The sequence below is a fragment of the Bidens hawaiensis genome, unplaced genomic scaffold (assembly GCF_021521415.1).
Source record: "Bidens hawaiensis isolate Kalapana, Puna unplaced genomic scaffold, B.hawaiensis_p1.1 tig00003956_1, whole genome shotgun sequence".
NCBI lineage: Eukaryota > Viridiplantae > Streptophyta > Magnoliopsida > Asterales > Asteraceae > Bidens > Bidens hawaiensis.
Window position 1 is genome coordinate 875,642 of NW_027491227.1, and position 14,298 is coordinate 889,939.

At 31.0% G+C, this 14,298-nt stretch overlaps 1 protein-coding gene across 1 annotated transcript; it reads left to right on the forward strand.

The window, feature by feature from the left end:
• The first annotated feature begins 4,942 nt into the window (after positions 1-4,942).
• On the forward strand, positions 4,943-12,997 carry LOC143624693 (transcription factor LHW-like). Its single transcript, XM_077095259.1, has 11 exons — positions 4,943-5,486; positions 6,777-6,914; positions 6,983-7,064; positions 7,783-7,824; positions 7,913-7,972; positions 8,186-8,603; positions 9,463-10,178; positions 10,807-10,908; positions 10,990-11,130; positions 12,382-12,507; positions 12,585-12,997. The coding sequence occupies exons 1-11, from the start codon at positions 5,392-5,394 to the stop codon at positions 12,759-12,761; spliced, it is 2,097 nt and encodes a 698-aa protein (XP_076951374.1). The 5' UTR covers positions 4,943-5,391; the 3' UTR covers positions 12,762-12,997.
• The last annotated feature ends 1,301 nt before the right edge of the window (positions 12,998-14,298 follow it).

The following is a 14,298-nucleotide window of genomic DNA, read 5'->3' on the forward strand; positions in this document are numbered from 1 at the left end:
TATTGTATTCTAATATATAATGGTGAATTTTAGTAATGATTTGGTAAATCTTACATGCAACTAAATTTGAATTCTTACTCTTTTAGTTTATTGAGTGATCATAACAAAAACATTAAAATGATGGTTTGTCAATTCTTTTATTTCGTCCGAGACATTGGTTCAATGTTTACTTTTGTTTAGCTTGGTCTATGTTTGATACGTTAATAATTTTATGAACACTTGAACTGATCATGTTTATGGTTAGGCTTCATCGCACAATTCATGACATAACTTTTCTACTATGGTAAAACAATTTATTCCGACCAATTTATGTAAAAAAAATCCGTTACATTTATTCAAATATAAATATATGTGTGTTTGTGCTTAATTAACGATTTTTATGTTTCCGCCCGTGTAGTACACGGGTTAATAACCTATACACTATTAAACCAATAGAGTTTATTAACACATGACATCTTATTGGTCCAACCATATTGCTTCCATATATAACAACCATTTCTTTAATTTTCTTTCCAATTTAATAATTCAAAAACTAATTCAATTAATTAGAAACCCATCTGCTTAGACTATTAACACATTTCTATTGGTTCAGTTGACTATTTTCCAAAAATATCATTCATCCATAGAATTTCTATCTATTATAATAAATAAATAAAAATTACAATGTTGAAAGTGATATACATTCTCTTCACCCGTTTCACTTGGAAGAGCAATTTCAAAATTAATTTACATAAAACATTAACTACTTCTTCTGTATTTCGTCTAATACACTCTGTCGTCTTCCACTAGGGGTGAACACGGTTCGGTTCGGTTATTGGGTGAAACCCAAACCTATACCTAAGCTATCGGTTATTTTAGAATACCAACCAATCGGTTTTCGGTTATTAGATTATTCGGTTATTTGGTTTTCGGTTATTTTCGATTTCGGTTTAGGTTATTTTCGGTTATTGTGAGTAGACATTACAAAAAAAAAGAATTTAATAGAAAAATATAGTACCTTATACATATTGAATTCAAAATACAAAAATGGGCACGTGTTATGTGGAACCAGACAAATACAAAGTTGTTTGAGTAGTAGAGTTTAAAATTTAACAACGTTCTTAATAAAAAAACTAAAGGTTTCCTGAATCTTCATTCATTGTCTTATTCATCTTCAAAGTTTAGACCCAATCTTGATCATCTTCATAATTTTCATCACCATCAATGGTAGATTCTTTTGGTGTTTTGTTTCTGGTCATAACATTTTAAAAAAAACACGTAAAAAACATAGGTTCGATTAATCGGTCTGGTTTGGTTTTTTTCGGTTTTTTCTTTAAAATGGATAACCTAACCTAAACCCAAAAATCGGTTTTACAAAAAACTAAAAAATTAACCGTCGGTTATAATGCTTCTGTTCGGTTTTTTCGGTTATTCGGTTTCAGTTCGATTAATTCGGTTTTATGCTCACTCCTATCTTCCACCATTCAATAATCACAGAGTTTCTACAATTAATGCTACATATATTCATTCTTTTTGTGTTTTGATTGTATGTGAAATCTCACCCATATTTCAGGTATTATTATATATAAATGATATACATTTATTCTATTGTTGGATAATCAATATCTTCATCGATTTTTGTTTAATCAACAGTGGGTTTTAAATCATTTAGAGTTATAAAATGGAGAAGTTAGATATTGCTACAAGTTTGATATAGTGCTCTATAATAGACTGTCAGTTTTAAATGATTTAGGTCTAAGGTTTAATCGGCTAATTGTGATTGGCTTCTTCCCGATGAAATTGTTACAAGGTAGATATTTTTCATCTAAAATGAATATTTTTAATCTATATAGTGAAATTGCAACTTGGAATCTAACATTACTGAAATGATTGAATTTGATTTATTTTAATATATATAAACTGTATTTTTTTCGAACATCGTGTAGTTTCAACACTTCATACCACTTGGGTTGTTTTTATTTTTTATATTTTATTTTTTGTAGGATAACAGAATCTGCAAGTTGAGTTGGTTTATATGTGAAGGTATATTGGATTTTTTTGCTAACAATTTGCAAGTTCACATCGCAGATTCAATTTCACATCATTGAATATATTTTTCGTGCATTATGGGTGTCAATTTACCTAATGTCTCGATCTCCTATAATTTATTCAATAGGTTTGTAACATATCATTTTTTTTATTATCTTAATACATGTTTGTATCAGTAAAAACCAATTTTGCAGGTCACGGTAACTGATGCAAGCAACTAAGCAGAAGTAACAAAGATTTCACCAGGTACAATGCATATTTTTTAAGATAAGGTATCGAAATCAAGTTGTTAGTCCATAAGTTTCTATTTAGTTTTGGTGGATTATATTGGAATGACAAGCTATATTACGTCAAATGGGTCTAAAGTAAGGCTCGCAAAACGGGAGGGTCAGTTGAGGGTGGGCGATGGGTTAAAATGAGTTTGGGTCAACTGATTCTAGGGTTCGGTGGTGGTTTTGGTTTTTCCCATTCTAGAAAAAAAATTGAATTCGATTCAGCGTTTGAATACGTTTGTTTAAACAGATTACGGTTTCGTGTTTCTTAGTTGCTTGGTTTGATGGTGAAACATTTGTTTTTTTTCATACTTGATATTATTATTTGAACTTTAATTCTATTATTATTGTTTGACCTTTTGCCTTTAATAGTATATATTTATTATAAGGGTGGCGTCAAGGGATTTGCAAATAGCTAGGAAGGATTGTCTAGGTAATACAGGATGAACCTAACCATGTAATTATTTTTAGTGCACTTTGAGTCTAACAATGGCAACAGTTATAAAGAATTGTTCATCAGAATGTACGCATTTGTTTGATTTCCTATATCTAAAATATTGTATCATTTTTTGCTGGAGTCATATGAGTTTCTCAAAAGATCATTTGACTGAGTTTCTCAAAAGATCATTAGAGGCAGCCATCGGTTCAATTAAAACAAATGCAGCCAGTCATTTTTGACAGATAGAGTTTTGACATGCTTTTGTTTATGTAATTAAACCAATAGTTATATATGTTTGTTTTTTTCCTTTTCATTTTTTTTTCTTTTGTGTATACTTTAATTTAATTAACTATTTAATATAATTTGATTTAATAAATTTTCGTTGTATTAATTTTTTAATTTAATTTGTTGCTTCCAAATTTTGAAATGAGTTTCTTTATTTTTCTTGCTCAAAATATATTATGTTGACTTAATAATTAAAATTTAGAAAATTAAATTATCATATTATTATATGAGTAACAAGGTAACTCATTATTATCATAAAAGTTAGATAATTAATTTTGCACAATCACATTTTGTTAGCGTTTTATTTTTACTTGTTGTTTCTTAATTTTGGGTTGAGTTTCCTAATTTTTCTTAATCACAATTTATTATGTTGACTTAGTAATTCAATTTTCGGAAGTTTAAAATTAGTTAACTCCTAAATTTGAGTTAAATGTTTAATGACATGTTTTTCCAAACATTAATTTTTTCAATGCGAATTCTTTTCACAAACATTCTTTTTCTTTGTTTCGAAAGTCAAATATATAGGTCATAATTTATTTTTAACTCATCACCAATGTAAATGCGACCCTCTGATTCTTATTATATTTGATTGTTGGCGCTAACGAACATATTTACGTGAGCTATGTGGATTCAATGTAGTGGTTGGAAAGTACAAATGCGTTGGAGACTTGGAGATAATTGTTGATAAAATTAGTTCCAAGGTAAGTATTATCTATCCAATAGATAAGTCAAACATTGATGTTTAAGTCAAACTATATTACTTCAAAAAACAAAACAAAATACCTAATATATATGCTCTTACAATAAGAAACTTTGCATTTAATGGTGATACCATATATTCTTCACTTATAGTAGTTTTATTACAAATTACTTTTCTATTTTTAGGGAGTTTAGCTTTATAAACTAATAACTAAATTCAATACGAGCGAGGTTGTTTCAAAAGGCTTTTTGATTTAAAAATAGTTAATTTATGTATAGTTTAAAAAGAAATATATATTTCAGAAATATTGTGTATAGCATATGTTGTGGTTTTAAATTACACGTGTTTGCTATACGATTTTTTATTTTCACTCGTGTTGTACACGGGTTAATAACCTAGTTAATAATATACTTATAGTTTGATGATGAAAATGTTTCATAAATAAATGAGATGTTATAACCCGTTTAAAAGCTATACGGGTTTGATGAGACCCATGACCAGATTATTTTTTACTATAACATTGTTATATAATTATAAATAATATCTTTTTTTTAAAACAAATCGGATATTAATATTTAGTATATCCCAATTTTATAGGATTTTCATATCAAATATTTGGTGAGATTAATTTTTAATATAATGAGATGTTATAACCCGTTTAAGGGCTATCTGGGTTTGGTGAGACCCATACCCGTGAATTCGGGTCAGATGCATGAGAAGCCTCAATTTAAAAATCAAGCAAATCTGGTGACTCCAAAAAGAGGGAAGCGACCACATCGCGACACGTAGAAATTTTATGTTTTCAATTATATATATTATATATATATAATAGTAACTAAATAGCTAATAAATTGGTTGTGGCTCAATGGTAGAGCACGCACTTTACAAGTGAGAGGTAGGGGGTTCAAACATCACTATCACCAATTTATATCGGAGATATGAGGGATGACCCTGGCTTAACAGGGTTCGAGTCCTGATCTCACCCGGTTTTACCGGCTCCTCGCTGTAGTGCCATTTGGCGGGCGTGGGGTTGGGTTTTATCCACCCTCAATAGGTGGACCGCTAGGGGCTCCGTCCGTCCGGACTAGTGGCCAGCTCGGGCTACTTTTAGCCAATGGAGGCCGTGTACGGAGTACCCGGCATTACTTACTTTGTAGTTAAAAAAAAGTAATTAAAGAGCTAGCAACATAAGCATTTATCCAAAGAGAGAGACAAAGACAGAAAGATAGATTTAAAGTATCATCTGTGTGATGATTTAATAGAATTGATATGACTTTGGTCCAAAATCTAATGTTGCAGACAGTGATTGAAGAAAACAAACAATCAACCAGCATAGACAGTATAGCATTTGTGATCTAGTGACTGAGAGAATCAATCACTCACCTTTACCAAATCTCATTCATCTTTTTCTTTTTATTTTCTTTCACCACAAAAAGAATCTTAACCCATCTTTCTCTCTCTCTAAAATCCCAATTAAAAACCCTCATGTCTTTCTGATTCAAACCCATCTCTCTCTACATGTCTACGACCACTAGGGTTTTGATCTTGGGTGGGAATTTACGGAAAAGAATTGGTGGGCTCAGAACCAAACAGGCCGGAAGAGCCTCGTGCCGCGGTAGTTAGTTAGTTAGTTAGTTAGTTCAGTTATTGTTTTCTTTTTTTTCGATATGGGTTATTTGTTGAAAGAAGCTCTCAAGACTCTCTGTGGTGTTAATCAATGGTCTTATGCTATTTTCTGGAAGATTGGCTGTCAAAACCCTAAGTAAGTTACTTACTTACTTGCTTCATTTTAATCTTTGTTTTAATGTTTTGGCTTCTGTTTGATATAATGTCATCTTCTTTCAAACATATTGGAATCATGGGTCTGAAATACCAAAGCCTGAGATCGAAGAATCGTGCCTAAAAATAAGTTTTTTTTAGTAAACGAGCTCGGGCCCAGTTTTTATATGATTTTCATTTAGTTTTTTAACTATTTATTTATATAAAATTATGATAAAACCTACTAAATAATATATATTACAGCAAATGTAAAAAATATAATTATAGATGTATATGAATTAGTTGATAAATAATAAACGAGCCTAACTCGAACTTTAGGAATAAAGCTCAAAACGAGCTCGTAAGTTAAACGATCCAAGCTGATAACATGAGCTAAGAATGTGATTTTCTTTTAGGGCATAAAAGATGGTTTGGTGTTATTGATATAGTTTATAAGATCTGACATGCTATTGATTCGATTCTGTATGGTCTTTTTAATATTTGACTTGCTGTCTGTGAATTTTGGTTGGTGTTGTTGGATTTTAATATTTAGATTACTTTGATTTGTCTTGGTGCAATGTCAGTTGAGGATACAGGGCAGGTATATTGTGGTATAGTGTCTGGTTTATTGTGGCTTAGTGTCTGTTATTGTTTGTATTCTTTCTCCTGACTCCATGTGTTGTAATTTCACTTGTGTTTTCAAGGACACCAGTACTAGTTTAACGGATCGGAATCTAAATCCGTATATTTTAATTTATTAACGCGTACGGTTCGTGTGATTTTTCATGTATATATGAATCCAAAACCAAATAATCTTCTCCCAATTGAAGGGATATTTTTGAAATTTTAGTAATCATAAGAACTCTATTTATTTATTTATTATTTATTTTGTAGGTTGAAAGGGTAATGTTGTAAAGAACCAACCTACTTGTTTTGCACGTAAAAGTCGCTCAACAAATTTTTAGTATATTATAGCCATTGAATTTGTTTAAAATACATGTACTGGTGATTTTTTAAAAGAAAATGTCATTTACTGCTTAAATGGGTCAAAATTCTAAAATTTAAAAAATGCTGACATAGATAATTTTCTTTGTTGTATAACATGGTATTAATTTTTTAATTACCTAACCTAACATGGTATTAATTATTTTTATTATGTTTCATGGTATTAAACCTAGATTATAATGCTTATAATATTATTATAATTATGGGATGAACACTCTAGTTGTGGTTACTTATGGATTATTTTTATTGTCCATCACTTGCTAACTAGTTTTTTTATTTTTTATTTTAGGCTTTTAATATGGGAAGAATGTTATTATGAACCCGTGATTTATACTAATGGTGCACATGGAGTTCAAAGCACAAATAAAATCGACTTGCTTGTAACGAAAATGATGAAAGACAACTACATCAATCTTTTAGGAGAAGGGTGAGTCTCTAAAGCTTCATTTTTTGTTTTGTATTTTATTGTTTACTAAGTTCTTAACGTTATTTCAGATTAGTCGGGAGGGTTGCATTTACTAGAAATCATCAGTGGATTATACGGGATAACAAAATCCTAGGCGTCCATCCACCCGAGGTCTAAACTTTATCCTTTTAAATCAACTCATTAGAGGTCACTCTTACTGACTAGAAGGTCTAATGTTTGACTGTTCTGTGTAGGCTAGGTTAACCCGAAACATTTTTGTTCAAGTTTTTTAGAATTTCTATGAATAATTGGTGTAAAATATTATTAATAAAGCTTTATTATAATAATAATGATAATGATCTATTTTTTTTTAATATAAAATGCTTTACGTGGTTTTATGCATTAAATACTCTTTTGATTAACTTAATTAATTAATAATAATAACAGTTTTTTTTAATGTTATTTTAATAATAATATTTAGTTTTTTATATAAAATGCGTTGCTAGGTTTTATGCATTAAAATACACGTTAAGTAACTTAATTAACAATACTTTTATTTTTTTATATATAAAATGCTTTACGAGGTTTTATGCATTAAATACACATATGGTTAACTTAATTAATAATAATAAAAATCTGTTTTTTTTATTGTTAGTTTGATCATAGCAAAAATAACTATTTTATATAAATTACTTTACGAGGTTTTGTGGACTAAATACACTTTCGATTAACTTAATTAATAAAAACAACGATTATAATAATATTAACACCTTCAAAAAAATAATAATAATAACATTAACAATCTGTCTTTTAATGTTAAATTTAATAATACTTTCGATTAACTTGATTAATAATAATATTAACAATCTGTTTTTCAATGTGCTCACAGGTATCGAATGAGGTTTATACACAATTCTCAGCTGGCATTCAGGTAAAGTAATATTTAGATTTAAAATTCCAGTAATCATTAAAAATTTCTTGCCTGCAAAATTGTAACGGTTCTCTATATTTTGTCACAGACAATCGCGGTTATTCCTGTTCATCCTCACGGTGTTGTTCAACTCGGTTCAACCTCAACTGTAAGTCCATCTTGGTCTTCTAATTTTCAAATTTACATTTTTTAAGGAAAAAACATTTAGGGTTTGGATCAAATACAAATGAATTAACGTGCTAAACATGAGAATCAATTAGAGTAATTATATATACAAGTAGGTTAATTTCATTTGTACGTTAACTTTCCCCAAAACATTTAAATACTATAATTTGTTTCAATCTGCTATATTTTATTACAGATCATGGAGAATATGGGATTTGTGAATGATGTCAGTAGTTTAATTTCTCAACTCGGATGCGTTCCCGGTGCGTTATTATCAGAAAACTACAATATTAATCAAAATCTTCAGGAGACCGTCTGTCATTCATCAGGGAAAACTAAAGTGACAGACTGTACACTTTTTACTCCTGGCATATGCAACCAAACGGGCCCCACCCGAGCTCATGTCCACTCACCTCAGGCTTCCAGAAGCAGTGGTCAACAAACTGCTTTTGATCCATTTTCAACAAACTATGACCCGTTAAGATTAATGGAACAACATATTGTATCGGATGCGTTTTTGGGAGATAATGGGAATGATATTATGATGTCTCGGATAACAGAGTCGAACAATGTTGCAAGCTCGGGTCAACGGTCTTTTACGGATGCCCGTTTTGGTAAGTGTGCTGTTAGTTTAGATTCAGCTAGAGGCCACATGGCGGGTTGGGTTCGATTGACCTGAAACGGTTTTTGTAAAAAGATTTTATTAACAATTAGTGTGCCAAACATGATTAAAAACTATATAATTTTAAAATAAATATATTAGGTGACTTAAAACCCGTTTTATATATATATATATATGTATATATAATACATTTTTAGCTAGTTTTTAACTTCATCTGTTTGACCTAGGGGTGTGCATGGGTTGGTTTGGGACTCAAAACAGAACCAAAAGCGAAAATCGATTTTTGAAAACGTTCGGTTCGGTCTCAGATTTTCATTTTTACCATTCGGGCTTGAAAGTTCTGCATAAAAAAGTGGCCCAAGTGATGAAAATGGGCCTGAAACATTGGGCCTAAATTTTTTGTTAAAAAATTATTGATTATTACACATTGAGACCTAAACTTTTTTGGCTTAAAAATTTTGGATATAGAAATGGCCAAATGTTGAAAATGGGCCTGCAACTTTGGTCGTAAACTTTTTTGTTAATTAATAATTAATTGATTATTACCAGTGACTAATTTCTTGTAAATTACTTTAAATCGGTTTTTTCGGTCGCAGTTCAATTTGGTTTTTGGTTATAGCAAAACCGGAACCGAACCCAAAAATCCGTTTTTTTTCTAAAAACAGTGTAGCTCAGTTGGTTAAGGAGGCGTAAGACTTGGAACAATAAAGCCAAACTTTCAGTTTTTTTATTAGGTTTGGTTATTTCGGTTCAGTTACGTCAGCTATTCTGGTTACAGTTCGGTTATTTCAGTTTAGAGAGAAAATATAACCGAATCAACCCATTCACTAAAACTTGTGTTTATCTTGCAGATGAGCAGTGCACGAAGATCAATTTGACTTCCAATAACGAAAACCTAGAGCACGAACTATTTCAGGCGCTTACAATGTCATCAGAAGAAACATGTTTAAAACCTCCATCAAGTGATGACTTGTTTGACATTGTGGGAATGGATTTAAAAACCAAATTATTCAGTGGAAATCAGGATACCTTTACTAATAACCGAATGGAACCAAACGATTGTGCGGTTTTAGATTCATTCACAGTTTATGACGGAGAATCTGATAGCGGAATCTATTCATCAACCGCCAGTGATCATCTTCTAGATGCAGTTGTCTCCAAGACTCACTCAACTTCCAAACAAATTGCAGATGACACTTTATCATATTCATCACCGTGCTGGGCTAACCGGGGGATTAATGTGATTGGTGGGCCCAAATGCGTAAAAAATGCAGGGGTAACACGGTCTTTTTCTTATAAGTCTGGGGTTTCAAAAGAAGATGGAGGGAACTTTTCTGATTCCAGTTCTATAATTTCATCACAAGTCAACTCTTGGGCTGACCAAAGACGGGATTTGAAGAAAGATTGCGGTGTTTCATCTGGGTATGTTAAAAAGAGTGATGATGTCAGCAAATCGAACCGTAAGAGACTTAAACCGGGAGAAAACCCTAGACCTAGACCTAAAGATCGCCAGATGATTCAAGATCGTGTGAAAGAATTAAGAGAAATTGTTCCAAATAGTGCCAAGGTAAAAATAGCTTTCTATATATTAGTTTTGAGTTTACAAAACTTAAAATTTAATGCTTTTGCGAATTGCGACCCCAAGGTTTGACTTTTACTTAGATTTGATCAATTCCCTTCTACAGAACCTGTTTGACCAGAAGTAAAGGTGGCATTTTTAACCTGTTTTCTTAAATATGAGTCGATTTGGGTTGTGTTTTATTTCAATAGTAAGCTTTGCAGACACATGGGGCGGGTTAGATAAAAGGTCAAACATGATTTTGAGAAATATAAGTCGGGCTCAAAATAGTTGTGGGTGTTGTTGAAACCCATTTTGACCCGTTTTAAGTTAACAAGTTTATAAGAATGCCCCATTTTGATCCGTTGTCAAATTATAATAGACCCAAATTGGCCTTTTCAAGTTGACTTAAAAGAACCCATATGCAAAGATTGACTTTTTTAGTTTTATTACACTCATAAATAACGTTTTTATTATTTACAAAAAAAAATGGGTTAAAAGTGTCGACCCAACCTTGGGATGTTCGTCTTGACTGATGACCTGTTTCAACTTGGTACCCAGTCTGACCCGAACCTGACCCATCTTGCTACATTTGAATTGTATGCTTTTCTTATATTATCTTTGTTATTATAAACAGTGTAGCATCGATGCATTGCTAGAACGCACCATCAGGCACATGGTTTTCTTGCAAAGTGTTACAAGGCATGCAGACAAGCTAAAACACACGGTTGAATCAAAGGTATGTTTTTAGATCAAATTATAGCTCGTATTTTGGAAGAACCGTATGTTAACGGGATTTTGTTATTTGATTCAACCATAGCTTCTGAGCAAGGACGGTGGAGTGTTGTTGAGGGACAACTTTGAAGGAGGTGTAACATGGGCGTACGAGGTCGGTTCACAATCAATGGTCTGTCCTATAATAGTCGAGGATCTCAGTTCACCTCGTCAAATGCTTGTGGAGGTAGGTTCCAGCTGCCAGCTGGCATTTTATCACCTAAACACATGCAGTATGTTGAATGCGCACTTAGGATGACTAGGACTGTTCAAAAAGCGGGCAGCTCGCTCAAAAAACTTGTTTGTTAACGAGCCGAGGTTGACTCGGCTCATGGCTCGCTTGTTTAAACTACACCCCAACTTTTTAATATTCATATATAGTAGTAATAATAATACAAAGAATAAGAATAATATAATAACTAGACAAGTGCCCGCGCGATGCAGCGGGAAACATACATTTGTAATCATGTAACAAGTTTATGGATGTTCGATTTGAAACCGAAAAACGTTCAAACCGGTTATTGGTTTGATTTCACCGTTGATTTTTTCATTAACTTTTGGCTGGTCGTTTTCAATTTTCAAGGTTCGTTTCGGTTTTCGATGACAAAATCGGTTACTAACGGTTTGACCCACGGTTTGATTTAAAATCCATTAAAACCACACAACAAACAGTACCCCTACGTAAAATGATATTTTTTAAATGAAAAAAACTATAATAAAATGATACTCAAATTAAAGATAAAAACATGCTCGTTTTTATGGTATGATTTCTTTAAAAAAAATATTACGCACATAAAGAGTTATTAATATTTAAAAATAATGAGGGGGGTTGAGTTAAAAATGAAAATAAAAATCATATAAGAGTGAGATTAAAGATCATAGTTGCAACTATTTTTAAAACTTACAAAAGTTAAGCAAAGTGAATGGGTCAATGATGTAACTATTTAATAACCTATTTTAGTTGTTGACAAGTTTGCCCTTATCCTAGATGCATTAAAGGTTGTACCATATGTTAATTGATTTGTGAATCCCTTAAAATCAAGGTGTCTTAATTTGCCCTTGTTTGATGTATTATATATAGTATAGATACTAATAACAGCGTATGAAAACATTTAAAAAAAGAACAAAAAGTAGACATAATATTTTGAATCTGCGTCGATCTTTAAAAAAGTTTGAGAAAAAACAAAACATATTAATTTTCTCTTTATATATTTTGCATCATCTGTTAAAAATTTGTTTTTGTCTTTTAAATATCAATGTGCAATAACAAATTAACGAGCCGGCTCAGTGAGTCACAAGGTGGCTCGACTTTTCAGCTCACTAATATAAATGAGCTGAATCAAGCAGGCTTGTTAACTTCAAGCTCAAGCCTGAGCCCATTTTGGCTCGGTATATTAAGAAATGACACCTGTATGTTTGCTTATGTATCGGGTTGCAGATGCTATGTGAAGAACGAGGCTCGTTTTTGGAGATAGCCGATGGTGTTAAAGGATTAGGATTAACCATCTTGAAAGGGGTGATGGAGTCGAGTAACGACAAGATATGGGCCCATTTTACTGTAGAGGTAACACTATACGACACTAACCAATCACTAACTTATGTTAAAAACAGTTATATTTAACAAACACTTCATATTCACAGGCCAACAGGGATGTAACAAGAATGGAAATTTTTCTTGCACTTGTTAGCCTTTTAAATCAAGGTGCCAAAAATGGTGGTGATTGCGGTGTGAATGCTAATATTTCATCAGTCCATGAACAATCTTTTCGCCAGGTGGCAAACAACCCTATGAGTGTTGGACCAAGTAGTGTTCAGTAACGTGTGGCTTGGAGATGTTGAGAGCGGGTCTGCTATGACCGACATGATCCCAGCCTGGTTTTCGTTGTTGACCAAATGTTGTATGTTATTAGTCAAACTGACTGAAACTTGTTTCTTGTAAAATTCTTGTAGTTGTTTTGTTTTCGAGGTTTGGTGCACATGTAGCTGAATGTTGGTGTTCATTTATGTGTTTTTTACCGGTTGTTTTTTAATATAGTTTTTTGCTCCCTGTTCCACTGTTATTTTTAGTTTATATAAACTATTTTGCCTAACAATGTATGCTGCATTCAGTTAACTTATACATATAATTTGATTTGATTATAAAAACAAAATATTAAAAGTGGCTATGATATGGAAATGTAAGGATTTATAAGAATGCATGGATGGAGAAAAAATGAGTGCTTTGAAAGGATTAACGAGAATCTAATGTGATAGGTGACTAAATGCATTTGCGGGTATTATTGATTGAGATGTAAAAACCAAATGGTACTTGACTCGCAACAAGCATTGTTCACTCACCGTAAACGGAATTCTTCACACGTGTTCAAAGCTTTTTTGTTCTTCAATTATAATATTTCATTTCAAGTTCGATATTAAATAATATTTTAAGTTGGTAATTTATTTTGAAAACGAAACTCTTCACACGTGTTCAAAGCTTTTCGAGTTTCAATTATAATATTTCATTTCAATTTTGATATCTACCTTTACTAAATAGAAAATAATTCTGGACACATGACATTCTCATGACATTCTCATGACATTCTGATGTTAAGTATCACTATTAAATTCCCGCATAAATCACTTATATTCTATTGATGGAAAAGAAAGAAAAAATATCAGTTTTAAATATAGTATTGATTATAAATTCAACTTATAGTATTGATTATAAATTCAACTTATAGTATTAATTGGTTTATCTCCATTGATTGAATTATTAATGTTATAAATTATATTGTAAGCACACTTAACATAAAAAAATATTAATATAATAATTACGTGTCATAAAGTATTTTCTTTAAATGTAAAATGTATATAAAAGAGTTTATATTAAAGAATACAATAACATTCAATTTTTGAGACATTTTCGTATTGAATAAAACTATAATTCTTTTTTTATTCTTTTTACAAATATTCAATCCTAAAAATCATAGACAATTTTTTCATTACCCATTCTCGATTTAAAATTCAAATACATTTAATGATATAAAGCGACTATATTTGTAATACATTTTTTTACATAATATAAAAAGACTTAATTATCGTTTTTTATTATTTATATTAAATTATTTATTTGTAATTTATGCATTAATCTATCACGTGTAATACACGGGTTTCTAAAACTATTTAAATAATATTTTAAGATTTAGTTAATTTTGAGTTAGATACCTTTCCATAGAAATATGCAAATTCATTTCAAGATTAATTCCTTTATTTTCACGTTCGATTTTAATATTTTGTTTTATTTCTATAATTTTATTTTTTTGCAATATTTTATTTTACTCTTACAGTTTTAAAATAAAAGTTTCATTTGAAGCCA